The sequence below is a fragment of the Strix uralensis genome, chromosome 13, assembly GCF_047716275.1.
Source record: "Strix uralensis isolate ZFMK-TIS-50842 chromosome 13, bStrUra1, whole genome shotgun sequence".
Taxonomy (NCBI): domain Eukaryota; kingdom Metazoa; phylum Chordata; class Aves; order Strigiformes; family Strigidae; genus Strix; species Strix uralensis.
The window spans coordinates 11,462,699-11,481,656 of record NC_133984.1 but is presented as its reverse complement, the minus strand read 5'-3'; the positions used below and the strand labels follow the sequence as shown (position 1 = coordinate 11,481,656).

Here is an 18,958-nt window from a genome sequence, read left to right as displayed (position 1 = left end):
AGTCATGGGTAGGTTATCCCTGCCCGTTGTCCCCTAGCCTGTGTATTACAGCATGTAAGTCTCACTGTGTGGAGAAAATGTGGTAGGGTTTTTCTGTGTGAGAGGATTGCTAAAAGATACCTGTGAGGGGGGTATATTGGGCTAGTAACAGTTACCAGGATGTTCACTTTAAAAAGTAAATAAATTAGAAAATTGCCTGGCTCATGAAAACTGGACGTGGGAAAAAATAATTACTTTTAGATACCAAAACTCTCTTTTCAAAGTAAACTGGCACCCGGTACAGGAACATTCCCTTTTGTTTATGCTCAAGGGCTTTATCTGGTTTGAGATAATGAAAGCAGTTGGGCTTCCACCACTTCCTTTAGGAAAATTTCCACTTTCAAAAAGATTTCCGTCACAGGAAATGCTCAAATTTTCTGGTTGATTCTCTCAGTTTGGTTTTGTCCCAGTATCCCCAGTGCCACCAGGCTGTTCTTACCCAACTCTTAGGGCTTAGACCTCCCAGATGGAGATTCCAGCAGCTCCTCTTGCAGTGTAAAAATTTGGTTCTTCCCATCTTTCTTCCTTGGTAAAGTCTTTCTGGCTGACTTTCATTCTCATTGGAAACTGCATCTTTGGGTTTATAGCTTAAGTCTTTTTTATACTTTGAGATAAAATGGGAAACAGTGCAGGTGTACAACAAACCTGGGAGTGATTTCTCCAGCTGATTTGCGCTTGGTTGCTTGACAGTGGTTTGGGTCAGTGCCTGAATGTCTCTTAGAAGAGAAGAAAGTTGCCTTTGGGGTTGCTGTTAATGCTGTCTCTGAGGTAGAGACAAATACAACAATTTCTGGTTACTTGGTCCCATGTTCGGCTGAGGGTGTCTGACAGAATGGCTCTGTAATAAGATTACAGCAGCAATAAACACCTCCTTTGACATGGTTTCTGAAGACCGCTCCAGCTTGGAGAGGAGAAGAATTATTTTCAAAGAGTGGAAAACTCTGTTGAAGCTCAGCTGCAAAGTCCCCTCTTGATCCAGTCTAGATTTGGGACTTAAGTAAATGCAAGTTCCTTTTAACATGGCAACACTGCCATGGGCAGGAGGCAGGAACCTTGCTGCAGTCGGACAGCTGCAGGCGATCTGTAGTAAAGCTGACATCCTTCTTATTGTTTGTCCTGTTTTCCATGAGATCAGAAGCCATGGCCAATCCCCAGCAGTTGTAGGCTTGTCTTTGCTGCTGCTAATGTTGTCTTTTAATTTGGATGCTGTCCCCAGCTGGCTTCTCTCCACACAGACCAAACTGCCTGGTCCCGCTCTTGGGCTTTCAACTGAGGCTGCAGCCTGGTGGGTGGCTGCTTTACTCAAACCAGTAACTCTTCCTTGTGTCCATGGTCCTCCAAGGTCTTGTCACTTGTGGAGGAAGAACAGTCAACTGGAAATATTGCCAGCTGGATCTATTTACTCATCAGCGGGAAATTAATAAATAGCTGAGGCTGATAAACCAGTGAAGCTGTAAAAAGACTGGTCTTTGTGTTGGATGTGATGGTTAGAGCTTGGGACCAGGAAGGGCCAGCTGGGAAAATGCTATTACTTGCTCGTTTGCAGGGGGCATGTGCAGCCTGAGCATGTGAAGCCAGTGTGTGTCGTCTTCCCAACTCTTGTCGTAGCAACTCCAACCTCCACCTCTGTTGTGTTCCAGCCTTTGTGTGTATTAATCTGTGCCTGGTGAATCTGTTCCCCTTGACATGGGAATCCCAGTTGACAAAACTTGGGAGAGTTCCTGCCAGGTACCTGTGTGATATTGGGGATTCCTGTGGTTCAGCAGTTCAACGCATTGCTCTGTCTTCTGGTGAGGGATGGATGGCACAGGCTTTGGTGTGCATGAGAGCAGGAGTTTGAGATCTACCAGCCTCTCACCCTTGAGTGGATTTGCAAGTCCTGTCTTGAGGCCAGCGTGTGACAGCTTGTACTGGATCATGTGGTGCTTCTTCCCAAGGAAAGAGTGTTCCTCCAGGGCAGGGGAACTCCTGGTTCTCAGGAGCACTGAAACAAGTCTGATTTCTGATGAAAGCTGTGATGTACGTACAGGTACCATTCTCTCCTGGAAGTCTGTTGCTGAACTCTGCCTTTGGGACAGGGCACCATCAGAAATATCCATGTCCGATGGCATGTGCACATAGGTCCTTAGCAGAGGGAGGTGCCTCTGTAATAAGGCAACTACAAGAAATGCTGGTTCTTGAGGTCTGGGGAGAGATCGCTGCAGAGAGTACACTGAGAGCATGCTGATGTAGCTCCCTGTGCAGATGCTGATGAGGAAAAAAATCTCAGGCTTGGCTTCCTGAGACCTTTATGCTGTTTGAGGGCATAAAAACCTGGCTTCTTGTGCCACCGCTTGCCAACCTCCTCACAATGAAGAGCTGCATATGAGCATGGCCCTACATGCTTAACATCCTGGTGACAATGGTAGAGGTTTGGTTTGGGGCTCTTCACTCTGAGATGCCATGGGAGTGCTTGTCTGGGTGTTTGGTGGGTGGCTACGTGGAGAAGTCAAATTTCATCAAGCAATATAGTGCCCAGGATGTTGGTGTCCTCCACCACCCCTCGAGGGTGTCTGTGTCGTGCAGTGTGTCTGGAGCCCTCCTCCTGCCTGGCTGCATTTCAGCTTGGATGTGGGGATGGCTGCGTGTCCTCTGGCTTCCTCTGAAGCAAGTCAAGTCTTGGCTCTGTTTAAAAAGCATCAGAATGAACCAGGAAAACCTTGTGTAAACAAAAGCAAGCTTTATCCCCCTCCACATCCATAAAATGGGCTGTTGCCTTGTGGAGGGTTTGAACAAAGTTAGGATGAGGCTTCCATTTTCCACCTTTACCAAGGGAAAAGGCTCCCAGCCATTGGGCAGGTTCACTGATGGGTGCAGGCAGGGTGTGCAGTTCAGTGTCTCTACCAGCTGCCTCGGGTACAGATGTGAATGTACACACCAGCCCACTGAGTGCTCTGGGAAGCAACTTGCTGCTCTTGAATTCTTGTGCTTTCTATGAGAGGACCTGAATCTGTTAAAGTCAAAAGGCTCTTTGCAAGTTGCCTGTAGAAGGGATGAGGCAGCTTGGGAGTTGACGTCCAAAGTCATCAAGGACCTTTTGCTCTCTGGCTTCTCTTCATGCTTTGCTTTGCAACAAAGCTGTCTGGAAGACCAGTCTTTGCTGGTCACAGTTGTCAGAGCAGAAGACAGTAACATGGTCAACAGCAAATATGGTTTTTGGACGACACAGTTTGGAATAATACTTGTACACCATCCTTGGGAGATGTAGCCCATCTTGCTCTACCATTTACTGAGCTTAAAATATACTTTCTATCTTTTCTAGCAGGCTCATCTTGCATCAGAGCCTGACAGAGAGCAGTCAGATGCCTGGCAGTGTTTTGCCATTGCCTTATTCCAGAGCCTGGACGAGGCACGTTCCCATGTGATGTTCACATCTGGATTTTTGACTTGCAAGTTAGTTGAAACCTTAAGGACCTCAGATTTTCAGGGAAATGAGTGTCTTGCTATGTATTAAATATGTGGCCCTTCACTTTGATGGGAATTACTCTGTTCCCTTCTCTCACCCCATGAGTCGTTGCATTTGGAGAAGGCTTTTTTTCCCACTTAGATGGAACTAGTCAAAGGTAACTCACCTTGCTGCTAGTGTAAGTTCTAGGCTAGCACTTTGTGGGGACAGCCTGTTTCTCTGTGATTAAGACAGAGATGTCCTCATCTTGCATTAATGCTTCAGAGCTTCCTAACAGAAATTCCCGGAGAAGCTACAGCTGACTGTTTTTGCATATTTTTAGAGTCCTTCTTATCAGTATATTTTACCCTCTATAATCTTTTCATGACATGCTCCAGGCTGCCTGCATTGTGCTGTTGGGATGGTTTGGCATATTTAAGGTAAATTGGTGGAAGCAGATTTGGCAGAGGGAAAAGTCATGAAGGGAGGAGAATTGGCTTGGAGGCCAGTGGGTATGAAATATTTACACAGCTATGAGATAATCTGAAGGGGAAACAGCATGTGCTTTCTGTGTATGTCTATGTATGTATTTGTGCACACACACGGCTGACATCATTTTGTCAGACTCACGGGTATTTTTTTCTGCTGCTTCTGGCAAAGAACCAGTAATGGTTTAATACCTTATCAGCGCCTGTGCATAGAAACAAAGGTTGGTACTTCCTGATTTTGTGTTTTGTTTGCTTTAAATAGGAATTCCCATTCTGATTAACATGAAACCTGGAAACTGAGCTGTCAGAGTAGTCAGCTTTTTGAGATCAGTGCAGAGTTCCTGACTGTGAGCGGCTTGAAGGCAGTCCAGGCACTGTTTTCCTGCTGTACAACCCCAGGGCTCTCTCACCTCCTCAAGGAAACTTGTGAGTGCATGGCCTGGGACAGACCATTGCTGAAGCACCTTGCTGTGAAGTGGCTAGGTTGTGCTGCTCTTAATGTGCTTCTCTCCATCAGCCAGGTTTGGCAGATTTTTTTTCAGTGATGATGGGCCAAATTCTACTCAGTTATATTCAGCACTTTGCTTCTCTTCCAGCATGAAGGGGTTTGGGGATGTTCTTAACAGCTCCAGGTCTTGGAATCAAGTTACTATGAAAGAAAGTCAACATTCAGAATCACAGAGGTCTTCTGTTCATTCTTTTTTTCATGAGTTTGTAGAGAAGGGTTTGAAAACAAGACAGCTGTGGCCTTGAGATCTAGAAAGCATTTGACTGAACAGCAGTGTAATGGCATTTAAATAGTGTTAGGATGTCTGGAAGGACTGACATACAATTTCTTTGAACATCCAGTGATGATGGTGCAGTGGGTCATGGTCCCCCTGCAGCAGTGTCCACCAGTTTGTACTAAAATCAGGGACAAAATTTAGACTTTTATAAGATGCCTAGTTTTTTGCTATTTGCATAGTACTTGTCAGATCTGGCATTATTCAATAGAAAATATCCTTCCTCTTTAAGAACATTATTGGTTTTGCCTTTTTTATTATTTCTCCTCTTTGCCTTTTCCTTTCTTTTTGTCACCCTTTTTCCTGGCCTCTATACCTACTATTTTCTTCCTCCAGCACTTCTTTCCCTGCAGTCATTCCACATTCTCATCTCCTGAACCATTACTCCTACCTTCTTTCAGACCACCAAAGCACTCAACAGTTGTGCTACTACAGTGGGCACTGCTCCTTTGTCTGGGACACCCCGCTGATGGCAGGGAAGACATTTGCAGTCCCAGGTATGCTTCCCTCTGGTTTAAACTTCAGCTCCTTTTGGCCTGCTCAGGGCTTTAGGATTGTGCATCGAACATTTGTGATTCTCTCAGTTTTGGCATGCCTGAGTTTTAAAAGGGAGTGGTTGTGAGTTTCCAGGTGAGCTGCTGATTAAGGAAAGGATTTTCAGCTTTCCTTGTGAGTCTTGGTTCTCAACACTTTTTTTCATCCCTGTAAATGACAGGTTTTTTTTCAGGGATGAAAAAGATATATTTTCCCCTGCTACAAATAAATGGATGAGTGAGTAGTGTAGGCATTTTGTTGCTGAAGCATGAGCTTGCCTGCTTGTAACATCCTCGTTGTTCTGAGAGATGAAGAAGCAGAATGAGTTTTTTCTGAAGCACTGAAAACCAGCTCTTGAATCCCCTCCAGGCTGCAAGAGAGTGGATACAAGGTGCTTGTACAAATGGCTCTTTTGTACTATCTTCAGAAATATTGAGGCTTAAGCCTCCCACCTCAAAAAGAAAATCGCTGTTATTGGGTTTTTTTGGTGGATTTGCCTCTCTGGGTCCCTGTGGTGGGTCAGAACTTAGCCAGTTCCCAGGTGCTGCTTGTTGCTTTTATCAATCAATGACCAGTTGAAAGAATTTCTTTTGTTAGTGCTTACTCAGGTACAAGAAGCACCTCTAGCTTGTGGCAGAGAGAGGTGATCCTGTGCTTACCTGCCTGGCTGTCCTGCTGCCGGCACAAGTAAGCAAAAGTGGGCATGGGGGTCCTGCTGCTGCCCCTGTGACCTGACAGCTTGTGTCTCGGTCTGTGACCTGGGGTGACTGGACATGTATTTTCTCCTGTCACCTGCACAGGAACCTGTGGCAGAGGGGTAGGACCATGTTGAACAGCTGAGGCTGTTTGCTTCAAAGCACCTGCATCAGAGCTCTTGGATAAGCCTGTTCAGGATTTACCAGGCTTGCCCTGATGACCTGCTTTCTGGTGGCTGGTGTAAAACCCAGTCAGCCCCAAGCTCTTCTACCTGCCTGCACACAGCAGCCCATCCTGGGTGACTCAGCACATGGAGCTGCTCTACATGATAATAGTTATTTAATATCAAAAGCTTCTCAACTGCCCTAAACCACATCAGTGGAAAAGTCCAGGTATTTTTGCTCTTTGACATAGACTTTGAAAAACAGTTACACAAAACTGCATTGGTGCTCTGTTTCACTTGATGCCACAGAAATCAGAGGATGAGGAAGTGTAAAATGATGCCTTCGTCAGGATTAACTGTGCCTCATTGGAGGTGGTAGACCCATGGTGCATGGTCTGCTGTGCCCCTGCCTGTGTAACCAGGTTGTGCAGCCGAGACCAGTTACAGAGAGGTGTGCGTTTTCCATGTGCTCTTTCATGGATGCTGCAGTCAAGATTTTGTATGTGTTTCCTTTTTTTTTCTGCAAATAAGCCAGCTTGCTTGGTTTGTGGAGTCAGGGGGCTTTGCCAGTGGAGCCTGTGTGCTCTGGGAGTAGCTGTCTTCTGTTCACACTACAAGAGCAAACTCAAACCAGACTAGAGGCACCAGATCTCAGTGAGGGCTTCCCATAACATGTTGGCTGCTTCTGCTGTGGCCCTTTTCAGTCTTTCTAAGCAGGAAGAATGCCAGTGTTCTCCCCTCTTGTCAGTATTTCAGCAGGGGCTTTCCAAAGCAATCTCTGGGCAGAGGTGAAGGAAAATGTTTAGCTATAAAGGAGATTACTTAAGCGAAATGTGAAAATAGTCTGCCTGGAAAATAGTGCGGAGAAGCTCAGAAGAAAGAGGGCTAGCCTGCTAGTTGGCTAAGCACATGCTCCCGTGATACAGCTGGGTAGGGCTCCCATTCAGGCTGGCCCTGGGTCCGTCTCTGACCTGAATAGTCATGGTAATTTTTTAATGAGCTAAGAGCAGCCACAATATACTGCAGCTTCCTGCTGCTCCACGTTGGTTTGGGGGACAGGTGGGATCTCATTCTCACAATGTTGAAAGTATAGATCAAAACCCTGACTCACTAAAAAGGAATTATTTTTTTTTTCTGTTTTTTAAATTATCTGGCTGGGGCTACAGTGACCAAGCACTGCACAAATGAGCCAGTGCAGCTGTCAAAATCTGTCTTTTACTCCCTTTCCAGTGGAGTATTGTGTTGGCCCACAAAAAAGTCTGGCAGGCAGCAGGGCAGGGGTGTGTTGACAGCTGACCAAGCTGCCTCGCCCATTCTGTGTGGATAGCTGATGTACTTACAGAGTGGGCAGCTCCTTAACGCTGCAGTTCACAGGCTGGTAAACCCAGCATGATTTCAGGTTTGCTTTCAAATGCTGAACTGGAACCTGCAGCATTTAGGAGCCACTTCATTTTCCCCGTCAGTACTGGCATGTTGAGGTCTGCTTGGAGAAGCTCTCGTTGCCCCTCCTAGTGCAGAGATGTCGGTCTTGGGTTGCCAGATCTGCCACCTCTGATCTCACCCTTAAAGAAAAACCCCAGTCCTGTGCATCGTTAATCACTTGGGAGACTATAATGCTGTGAATTTCCCTATCTTTGGTACAATAGCTTTAGTCTGGACTAGCTTTCCATGAGATGAAACTCTCCAGGGGTAGCAACAGGACTGTTTGTAACTTCATTTTTGGCTGAATTTTTAACCCTGGTGTGTCTGCTTCTTTGCACAGTGCTGCATGCTTGTGAAATAAAACAGCTGGCAATAATTGGTGATTCTGTGATGTGGTGTAGAGTCCATGAGCTGCAGACTTTCTTCTTCAGGCTCAGCTGCACACTATTGGAGTAGTCAGCCAGGAAAGACATATTATTAACCTTGAAGCACACTGAATTTTCAACTTCTAGGTGTTTCACAGTCGTGTCAATGCCGCACTCTGCAAGGCAGGGTGAAGAGCTGAAAGGAAGGATATCTGATAGGCAGCATTTGAATTTTGTTCATTAAAAAATCAGGTCTGCAGGTACCCATGTATAAAATGAGTGTCAACGGCTTTCCCAAATAAATCATTGGGATAAACATTTGACTGCTTTTGGCTGCAGCACTGAGCTCTGCTTCCCAAGCCCTTGAACTGGTAGCAGTTGCAAACTTCAGGTGAGCACGGACACTGCAAAAGCACCTCTTTGATGTAGTTAAGCTACATGTGCCCCTCAGATGGAGAAAATGGTTTTGCCTTTTTACAAACAGTTACCCATGGGGTGCCCTCCCTCCAGCCTCAGCCAGCCAGAGACCTCTCTGCTGACTCTCCTCTCCTCTTCCCTGCAGTTCTTCACAGAGTACGGTCCTGATTACGTGCTGGAGATCACACCGAGCTGCAGACCAGACCGCAATGAGCCACAGAGAATTCAGGAAATTCTTAACTCTATCAAAGGTGAGTTGTCCAAGCCAACACTCCTGCTTCAGGCTTACAGTCTCTTTAGAGAGGACTTCAGGAAAGCTCTTTGGAGTCGTTCTCAGTGGCTGGAAATATGAACCACTTTCACTTGACTGCTCATCGTGTACAATGTCATCTGTCTCCTGTTTCACTTGGGATTTTCAGTGTTAGCACATCAGCTCAGAGCTGTGGGTCCCTGTTAGTGAAAGTTGCCATTACCTTTCCTCGAGCTGGGCGGAGGAGCACGGGACCTTGTCCTTATTAGAATCGTAGAACAGCCCAGGTTGTAAGGGACTTCAGAGATCATCTGGTCCAAGCTTTCACGGGAAGGGGAGCCTAGATGAGATTATCTAGCACCCTGTCCAGTCACATCTTGAAAACCTTTAGCGATGGGGATTCTACCACGTACCTGGGGAGGTTGTTCCAGTGATTGATTGATCTCACTGTAAAAAATTTCTTTCTTATAACAAGGTGAAACCTCTCCTGGTGCAGCTCATACCTGTTGCCCCTTGTTTTCTTCATGTGTCTCCTTGTGAAGAGAGAGCCTCTGTGCTATCTGTAGCTGCCCTTCAAGTACTGGAATACTGTGATGAGGTCCCCCTGAGCCTTCTATTCTCCATGGAGAAGAGACCCAACTCCATCAGCCTTTCCTGATAGGGCAGGTTCTACAGCCCTTTGATCATTTTCATGGCCCTCCTTTGGACCCTGTCCAGTCTGTCCATGTCTTTTTTGATTTGTGGGGACCAGAACTGGACACTACTCCAGGTGCAGCTGACAAAGCACTGAGTAGAGTGGGATGATCCTGTCTCTCTCCCTGCTAGTAATGCCCCTGCAGATGCTGACCAAGATCCTATTTTCTGTCGTTGCTGCAGCGGCGCACTGCTGGATCATGTTCAGCTTGCTGTCCACTGGGCCCCCCAGGTCCCTTTTGGTGAGGCTGCTCCCAGCCACACCAATCCTAGCCTGAACTGGGCTCTTTGGTCCCAGGTGCAGGACCTTGCCCTTGTCTTTGTTAAACTTTGTACTGTTCTTGTTAGCCCACTCTTCCAGCTTGTCCAGGTCTCTCTAAGATGGTTCTCCCTTCTGATGTGTCCACCTCAGCACCCAGTTTGGTGTCATCAGCAAACTTGGGGAGGTTGCTTTCAATCCTATTATGCAGATCGTTTATGAAGATATTGAACAGTGTGAGGCCCAGTATCAATCCCTGGGGGACTCACTTGTGACAGGCTGCCAGTCTGAGTAAAAACCATTGGTCACCACCTTCTGTGTGCTGCCTGTGAGCCAATTCCCTCCCTACCCACTTTGTAGACCACCCACCCAATGTGCATCTTGCCAATTTGTCTGGGAGGAGGCTGTGGGAAACAGTGTCAAATGCTTTGCTTGAAATCCAGGTAAACAATATCCACTGCTGTCCCTGTGTTGACAGAAGATGTTCTTTTGTTGAAGATAACCAGATCAGCCTGCCATGATTTGCTCTTGCTAAATCCATGCTGGCTTTTCCCAGTCACCTTCTTCATTTCGTTTGTAATAGTTTCTCGGAGGACTTGTTCCGTGACTTTCCCAAGGTTTGAGATAAAACTGATGTGCCTGTAGGTTTCTGGGTCCTCTTTTGGGCCCTCTCTGTAGATGAGTGTGATAGTTGCCCTCTTCCAGTAATCAGGGATATCCCCTGATCTCCATGATTTTTCAAATATTATAGACAGTGGCCTTGCAACAACATCAGCCACTTCTCTGAACGTAGATTTCTGTGGGCTGAACCTTTGCAAGACGTTACAGACCACCCATCCCTGCTGGTGGGATGACACATGTGTTGTCATAGGTACATGTTCCTGTGATCTGGGGTCCACCTATGCCAGTAAAGACAGAGGTGGGGAAGGTATTGAGAACCTCTGTCTTGTCAGCATTCTTAGTAATTGTTTTCCCTGCCCTTGTTAGCAGTGGGCCTCCCTGGGCTTCTGCTTACTGCTCACATATCTGAAGAACCCATTCTTCGTGTGTTAACTTCGTGATGTTTAATAAAAATGTCACTGAATGCAAGGGTGGTTACTAGAGTCAGGAGGATACGTAGCTCATTACGGGAAGGTAGGCACAGTAGGTATATCTGTAAATGTACAGTAAATGTGTCTATAAATCTGCATTTCGAAGAGAAGCATGGCAGTTGATTTTATATACTCTTTTCCTGGTATCTCTACTCAGCTTCTTGGATTTGGTGGTTTTGGGGCTTCCCAAGCCAGGCATTGTTGCTGGATGCACATTAGAGATCCACCAAGGAACCTGTCCTCCATTAATTCTATTCCTTCTCCAGTCTTACTTAGACCTTGAGTGTCCACAGTAATGTGTCATGTTTGGCGTGTGGAAAACCACTTTCTTTTCTGTAAAACTTGGTGTTGGGTAATTTCACTGAGTGCCAGCTTGTTCTTGTAAATGAGAAACAGCGAGTAACTAGTTCCTATTCACCTTCCCAATGTCAGTCTGTGATTTCAGAAACCTGTGTTGCACTTCCATCACCATCTCTTTTCCAAGCTGAAGGACCTTAGTCTGCTTCATCTCTACAAGCAGCACCTCTTCATCTGGGATTAACTGGACCCAGCGGCAGTTTTATAAACCCTCAGAACTTGCTACAGTTCCCAAAGTTGAAATAAGAAAGATGTCCCAGCTCCTTTTAGGAGAAAAATAGGAGTTTCTAGTTCATTATCTTTTAAGTGTCAGAGTACCTTGCTAATAACAGCATTACACCAAGAACTGAGACTCCTGAGGCCAAGTTGGAAATGTATCAAATCTGTGTGCCACTGAGACTTTCACATCCACTGATTTGGAAAAAGGAAGCAAAGAGCAAAGGATTTTTAACTGATTTTTTTAAAGTCAGCTGGATCTTTACAGGGGACCTATTTTCAGCATCTCACACAGAGATCACACGAGATGGTGGAGCAGGTTGGCATGGCAGCAGTGCCTGGCAAACACCTCTTGGTACAAAGCAGCGGGCACACATCTGCACTGGGCATTGAGAGAATATTGCAGGGTCCACTGTCTTGGTAGGGCTGAAAGCATTTTGTTAGAAAGGGGATCTTGCAAAGTCAAGAGGATATTGCTGCCAGCTCAGCAGAGCATTGTCCTGGAGACAGCCACTGCTGTGGAAATCCATTGTGCAGGGGACAAGGAATTGCTGAGGGGCTTTGAACAACTTCATCTAGTGAAAGATGTCCCTGCCCGTGGCAGGAAGGTTGGACTTAGATGGTCTTCAAAGGTCCCTCCCAACCCAAACCCTTCTGTGATTCTGTGGTTCATTGGATGAGATGAAACGCTTGCTGGATGTGATTGTGGGTGTCATCAGCCTCAGACACATGTGCCCACACAGAGGCTTCCTACAGAGGAGGGCAGCAAATTACAGCTAGACAGAAAGAGCTGGGGGTGTGAGCCCAGATCCCAGCCTGGGTGCAGGGAAGGTTCCATGGCTGGGATTACCCTGTCAATAAGAGAAATCTCGTGGTGGACTGCCTGGAGCTGCGAGTTAACATTTGGATGCAGGAGGACCTGGAGGCTCTATAGGGCTGAATGAGAAGCAGATGCTTCCAGGGGGATATGTTCCAGCTGCTAGATGCATGGTTTTCATTCCGTTTTGTACCACAGTGTCTCAGTTCAGGAGAGGAGAGCTCACATATTTAGCCCTACCCTGCACCACGGCTAGCTTTTTGGTTCCCCAGCCTCTCCAGTCCCCAGCCCAGTTTTGACTCCTAGAAATGCTTCCCAGTTACTGACAGTCCCGTTACCACAGCTTGGTGAGCTACCACTTCCTACGCATTACAAGCCTGACAGATTATTTTACTTTCCTCTGCCTCTTTGGTTTAAATCACCATTTGTTTCATCAAAGTCCAAGTCCTGCATGTTTCTGCCGTAAGCTCATGTCCTCCTCCTGCGTGCAAGTTTGGTTGGAGTTTGTCAGTTAAGAGTGGACTCTGCAATGCAAAAATAGCCCTGGCACAAGTCTTTTCTCTGAGGTAGTGCTTTGCCCTGGAGCAGAATTCCGATCCTTTGCTCCCAAGAGAGCATGGATGCTCCAACTCAATGGAAGCAACTCAGCAAACAGCAACGTCTTCTAGTGCTTAGAGATGAATAAAAAAGGCAAGGGCTTAGACTCCACGCTTACTGAAGTGGGCTTATAATATGGCACACTACCAGCCTCACCTGCATCACGTTCAGGCAGTTATCCCCAAGCCTGTGTGAGGAACCGCTGCCTGGGAGGAGGTGCAAACCTGCAGGACGGTCTGTGCCCATCCTTTGGAGAGGGATGACTTTGGTGGGGTCTGTTGAAATGCTTCTTTGGGAACATTCTATCCACTGCCTGATTGCAACTGCTGCGCTTTGTTACATACAGCTCCCCCACTCCTTTTCTCTGCTATGCATGATAATTTTTGTTCCTGTCTTTGTCACGTTGCAAAAGACTAGTCCTTCTCTTTACTGTCATCTGTCAAAGTGCTGCCTGAGGCATGAGGCAGTTATAAACCCTGATCCCTACAGATGCTTGACTTATGGGCTCCTAGGACAATTGCAGCTTAACTAGAGCCCCTCTCTTCTGCTGTCAGACCCCATCAGACTCTCTCAGGAGCAGGAAGGCTTGGAAATTCATGCCCTTCTCAGTGTCCCTTCTTCAACATCAGACCTGGGAGAAGGACCAGGGCCCCCAAGCACTGGGAGCAGGGAGGGGAGAGGAGCAGGGCTCTGCGGGTTGTGCTCTGCCTGGATGACTCCTCTTGCACCCTGGAGTGACGCTTCCAGCTCAGCTCACAGCCGCTTCCCCTGGGAACAGAGCACATTTGTGGAGGAGCTGCAATGCCATGGCCACTGCAAGGGCTGGATCTGATGGGAATGTGTGTTTTGTGTCTAGGAAGGCTTCTGTGCTTGTGGAAGGAAATGGATTTAGTAGCCATGGATTTGTAGGGGAGGGAGACAGGCAGGTGGATCCCAGACATCTTTGTCTTCCCTGATAGTATGTCTCATAGGGGCCAGCTGTGTGCTTGGGGACCAGCTGGCATGAGCATGGTCTGTGCTCCAGGCAGGCTGCTTGTCTGCTTGGGAAGGGGTTTGAGACCCCAAGTTTGGTCAGCCCTGCGCTCAGTGCTCGCCTAGGCCATGCTGCATCTGTCTTCCCCTGTGGTGGCCAGGATGCCTCCCATGCAGATCCAGACCTGTGGGTGAGCACCCAAATGCTTCCCAGCCAGCATCACATGCAGGAAGCTCGGGTGCTGGATAGTGGGATTCCCTGTGTCGTGCCACCTGCTGAGAGGAAAACTCATGCCTAGGGGAGAAAGGAGAAACCCTGTTCCTCCCTTCCCAGCCACCACGGAGAGGCTGGTCCAAGAGCCCAGTGCTTTCCAGGACTGGTTTACCCTGCAGTGAGTTTTGCACTGAGCTTTGCAGTGGCAGTGCCAGAGGCAGCAGGAACATGTGGGGCAAGGAGGGTCCATCCCCCTCAGTAGTGAAACAGTGATGGATGGAGCAAGGTGGAACTGCAGCCCCTACCCCGGGCTGTGCAAGGGAATGTGGCACTGCCAGCACTGGGGAACAGGCCTGCTGGGCTTGGGGCAGGGTGCTGGACAGACTGACAGCAGCAGAGCCATGGCTCCTGCTCTTAACTGTTGACTCCCAGTGTGCCTTTGCTGCCTCCTTGGCTGTGCTGGCAGCTGCTGGGCTTTCCATCCCCTCCTGCTCCAGCAACAGTGGCCCCAGCTGCCGTGCCGAGCAGCTAGTGTGAGTGCGGAGCATCCGGTCCCCCAGCACGCAGGGAAAGTCTTTATCATCTGCCTGGGATGTGAACCACCACGTCTAAAGGGAAATTGTGGGTGGGGAGGCAGCGGGGAGAGGACAGGAACTGCCAACCCAGCCTGCAGGCTCTCTTTAGCATGCTTAGCTGCTCCAGAATTGAGGGTCAGCTGCCAAGTGCTTTGCCTGGGGTCCTGCAAAACCCCAGCTACTCTTTTTTTATTTCAGGCCTAACGAGAGACCCTGGTCTGCCTTTGGCAGGAGTGTGTGTAGCATCCCTGGGCTGGCTCCTGTGGCACTGGCATCCCTCCATTGGCCCTTGGGGCAGAGCCAGGGCCGCCTCACTCAGAGCTGTGTAAAGGGCTGGGACTTGCCTGAGAGCAAAGGAAGATGCTTCCCCACCTGATCTCCATGCATTTCCTCAGGAGCTGGGGCAGTCCTCTAGCCAGGCAGGAGACTGAAAGCTGTTGGAGTCCAGGGCAGGCAGCTGGGTGAGCCCTGCCAGCTCCTGCCAGCCTTGTTCGATGCCCTTGCCCATCTGTCTTGTCCCTGTCCCCAGGAGGAACTGGGGGCAGCAAGACAGAGCTCAGCAGCCCTTTTCACTCTCTGTCCGCGTTGTGATGTGTTGGTGTTAGAAGCAGAGTAGGAGGGGGTGGGTGGGAGACGCGACACCTGTGGATGCCCTGGGGTGAACAGGCCAGTCCTAGGGAATTGACTTCTCTCCTGACCTGCCTGGGAGGGGAGGAGGAACAGCATCGCTCCAGAGCTGGGAGGGAGGGATCTATGCTGCCCGCTCCTGGCAGCACATCCAGCCTGGAGGAAGGACAAGGCAGCAGGAAGTGAGTGTGTGCTCCTCCGCTGCTGGCCCATGAATCCCAAACCAGTGATCAGCCTGCAGGAGAGACTCATACGGAAGCGGTAGCAGGGCCTCCCTTTGGTGGTTCCCGAAGTCTGGCTCGGAGGAGGGCAGCAAGGGGCCGACAGGGATTCCTGTATCACTGTCTGGTCCATCAGGTGTAGGGGTGGCACCCCTGCGCCTTGCCAGGCCGCTCCGTCAGGCTGAAATATCAGTGGAAATACCTTTTTCTGCCTTCTTTTATTTGCAGGGAATCTGAAGCATGTTGTTTAGCGGAGAAGGAAGGCTCAGGTTTCCGCAAGAGCATTTCCCGTGGGGAAGACGGCGTGTTTATGTGAGCAGCTGGTGAAATTTGTAGCTGTGGGGGAAATTTGGAAGAAATTACTGTTGGTTGGTTGATTTTTTTCTCTTTAAAGAAGAAAAGCTGCTGCACACCACGAGCACCATGGCTCTCCCCAGGCAGGAGTGTGGGCCCTCCAGCCACAGACTTCCAGTGCTGGCAGAGCCTCCCTTGCTCCTTTCCATTTCCTTTTTTAACACCACAGAGTTTATTCTCACAACTGGTTTTAAATGTTTTTTAAGAGAGGGGCTGCTCAGAGCTGTGGACCCTCCCCAGCTGGAACCCAGTGCCACATTGCCTTCCTGGCAGGAGCATGGCCTCTGAGCTGCCCACCCGGGGAGCGGTGCCAAGGGCCAGCTTGGGGCCTGGGGCACAGGCTGTGCCTCTTTCCCGCAGAAAGGCACAGCCATTGTGTTTTTAACTGGGAATTTTTTTAAAATAAAGAATTTGAAATACTCCTCCAGCCCTTTCCTTTCTTCCTGTGCCCACCCTGCCTAGCCAGTGCTCTTTTCCACAGCACTTCACGTGTCCCGCGGAGGTCCAGCCAGTGCTGGAAAGCAAAGATCCGCAGTTGCGTTTGCAACGGTCCCTTCCAGCCCCCCTAAGGCAGCACAGACACCACCCCCTCCCCTGGGGCGATGGGTGGGCTCCTGAAATCCTCTGTGGAGGGGCCAGACCCTGGGGATGCTCTCCAGTGTCCAGGGAGGTGCAGGGCAGGGTGCAGCTCCTCCAGATGCTCCAGCGCCCCATGAGAGCTCCCACTCAGCATCTCAGTGAGGAGGCAGGAACACAAATACCTCCGGCAGATCCCACCTGGGGCAGATCCCTCCTGGTGCCCTGGGCCATGGAGTCCAGCCTCTGCTGCCCTTGTCCCCTCCTTCACCTGGCCCACAGAGCTTTTATTTGTGCTGTTTCTTTTTAAAGAGGTCCAGTCGCTGTGGGAAAGCATATTTCCTGTTGCTTTAATTAGATTACACTGGAATAAATAGCAAGACGAGGGGACTCCCAGCCTGGCCTGGCTTTGTTTTGATTTCTTGTTTTTCACTGCGGATCCAAACAACAGGAAATTCAGCGTGGAGGGAGTTCAGCTGGATGTGGCTCCCATGTCCCTGCAGAGCGACTCCTGACCCCCTCCCTGCTTCCCCCCCCCATGTGCCCCCAGTGCCTGCTGCAGTGGGGTGGGGGGAGACCAGCCTTGTGCAGTGACCACTGGCAGGAGGCTGCTGCTGCCACCGGTGTGAGCAGAGATGTCAGCCCTGAGGGTGGTTCAGCCAGGAGAAAAGAGAGGTGTGAGACGGCAGAGGAACTGGCTGGCTGCCCACTCCGACCCACCTCGAGGCCCCACGTGCGCTGACCCCGCGGCAGGCACTGCCAGCCCTGCGAGCTGTGGGAGCTGCTGCAGGAACACAACCGGGAGAACAAATAAACAACGGGAAACCCTCCGAGTGTCAAACATTGTGGCACTAAAAGGGGTTTAGGTGAGTTGCAGGGAGGGCCGCACCCGGGGATGGGATGGCAGGTTGCCCCCCACAGACAGCTGGGGAAACTGAGGCGCGGGGTAAGGCACCCCCTCCGCCATCTCCATCCACATCCCTGAATGCAGAGAGACAATTGGAGCTCGGCTCAGTGCAAAGGAAGAAAAGTGCAAAAGGTGGGATAAAGGCTCAGGGGGTACCCCCAGTGCCCCCTCAACCAACCCTCTCACACCCAAATCTCGCTCCAGCCCACTGAGAGCACCAGCCCACATCACCTGCACCAGCTCTGGCACCAGCTGAACCCCCTTCTTGCCCCCCCACCCTGGATAGGTGTTACAATTGCGTCCTAGCCTGGACAGGGGAGACATGGGGGGTCCCACCCAAGAGGTTGGGAGGCAGGCGGGAAAAGATGGGGGGGTATACCTGGATGTGGAGGAAGCATGGGAGGTAACCTGGATGGGGTGACTTGGCGGGTCCCAGCCTGAATGGGGAGGACCTGGAGGCACCCAGCCTGGAAGGGGGGGCACGGGTGTCCGGCCGGGGGGGACAGGCAGTACCGGCACCGCCCCCGAGGGCCGTCCCGCCCCGTCCCAGCCCGCCCCGTCTGCTCGCCGGCCCCGCTCCGCTTCGCCTTTCCCCGCAGCCCGGCCGCACCGGGGCCGCTATAAATCCGGCGGCTGCGGCGGCTGCCCGGGCCGTGCGGGGAGCGGAGCCGAGCGGGGAGCGGGGCCGCCCAGGTAAGCGCAGGAGGAGCCGGGGCGCCGCTTCCCGCCCCCTCAGTGGGCGACCCCGCCGGACCCCCTCCGCCCGGGGGGTTGGGGAGGAGGGGGGGCGCGGGCAGCCCGCGCCCCGCTGAGCGCCGCCGTGTCCCCCGCAGATGAGCTCCCGCCGGTTCCCCGCCCGGGGCACGAAGGACCGCGAGGTGGCGGCGACCCCCGGGGCCGGGGAGCTGCCGGCCGCCGCGGGGGAGGCTCCGCCGGCCCCCGCCGTGCCCTTGGCCCTGCAGGCGGGCCCCCACCTCCTGGCCAGTATGCACCTCCAGAAGCTCAACAGCCAGCACCGCGCCGCGGGGGGAGCCCGGCGCCCGCAGGAGCCCGGCTCGCCGCCCCGCTGGGCCCTGGGGACGCAGCCGCGGGGCGCGGGGAGCCGCCCCCCCCCGGCCGCCGCCCCCGGCGTCATCGACTCGGACCCGGTGGACGAGGAGGTGCTCAGGGCGCTGGTGCTGGAGCTGGGCCTCGACAGGGCGGACGAGCTGCCGGAGCTCTGGCTCGGCCACCACGAGTTCGACTTCCCCGCGGACCTGCCGGCCGGCTGCTGAGGCTGGAGGGCGGGGGGGGGGCGCGGCTCCCGCCTCGCCCCACCGGGGACCCGCGGGACGGTGCTACTGGGCGCGGGGAGCGCCCCGGCTGCCCCAAGGGGGGGGGGGGGGGACAGGGGGGGGCGAGGGCCGGGGTTGGGGGCGCAGGGAGCGCTCGGAGCCCGGCCGAGCGTGGGAAGGGGCCGCCCCTGGGGCTGGAGGAGGGGTGGGGCTGCGCTGCCCGCCCCCACCGCGTAGCCGCCTCGCTGAGCCGGGCAGGCGGAGAGCTTGAGCTGCTGTCTAATAAAATCTGGAAGGACCCCCCCGGCTGTGCCCCTTTCCCTGTACAGTTCAGGGTTGGGGGGGGGTAGCAAGGGGGTCCATCTCCGCGGGGGACCCCGTGGGAAGCGGCCCGGGGTGGGAGGAGGGTCTGCCCCCCGCAGCGCCCGTCCTCTTCCCGGCTTTACGGTGGTGCCAGGGGCGCCGTCTGCGCGGTGTCACCCCCGCGGATGGGATCTCTGTCCCGCCTACGCCCCGCTGCGGGAGCGATGCTGCGGGGACCCCCCAAGGACCACCTGGTGCGGGGCCGCTCCACTCGGCTGCCTGGTGGGGCGCGAGGTGCCCCGGGGACCCCAGTACCCCGGGGGAA

General features: G+C 51.7%; 2 protein-coding genes across 4 annotated transcripts in view; both read left to right on the top strand.

The window, feature by feature from the left end:
• HDAC8 (histone deacetylase 8) overlaps positions 1-15,995 on the top strand; it is a 44,020-nt gene extending 28,025 nt beyond the window's left edge. For all 3 annotated transcript variants that reach the window (XM_074882508.1, XM_074882507.1, XM_074882506.1), the window contains 2 exons: positions 8,476-8,581; positions 15,448-15,995. In XM_074882508.1, the coding sequence (XP_074738609.1) occupies positions 8,476-8,581; positions 15,448-15,470 (129 nt within the window). In that variant the 3' untranslated portion in view covers positions 15,471-15,995. The remainder of the gene's footprint in view (positions 1-8,475; positions 8,582-15,447) is intronic.
• Positions 15,996-17,622: 1,627 nt separating this feature from the next.
• CITED1 (Cbp/p300 interacting transactivator with Glu/Asp rich carboxy-terminal domain 1) lies at positions 17,623-18,667 on the top strand. The gene is made up of 2 exons (XM_074882498.1): positions 17,623-17,749; positions 17,890-18,667. The coding sequence occupies exon 2, from the start codon at positions 17,890-17,892 to the stop codon at positions 18,328-18,330; it is 441 nt and encodes a 146-aa protein (XP_074738599.1). The 5' UTR covers positions 17,623-17,749; the 3' UTR covers positions 18,331-18,667.
• Positions 18,668-18,958: the final 291 nt, after the last annotated feature.

What these genes read in the sequence shown, in the direction of transcription:
- CITED1 (XM_074882498.1), top strand. Translation starts at nt 17,890, where the DNA reads ATGAGCTCCCGCCGGTTCCCCGCCCGGGGCACGAAGGACCGCGAGGTG.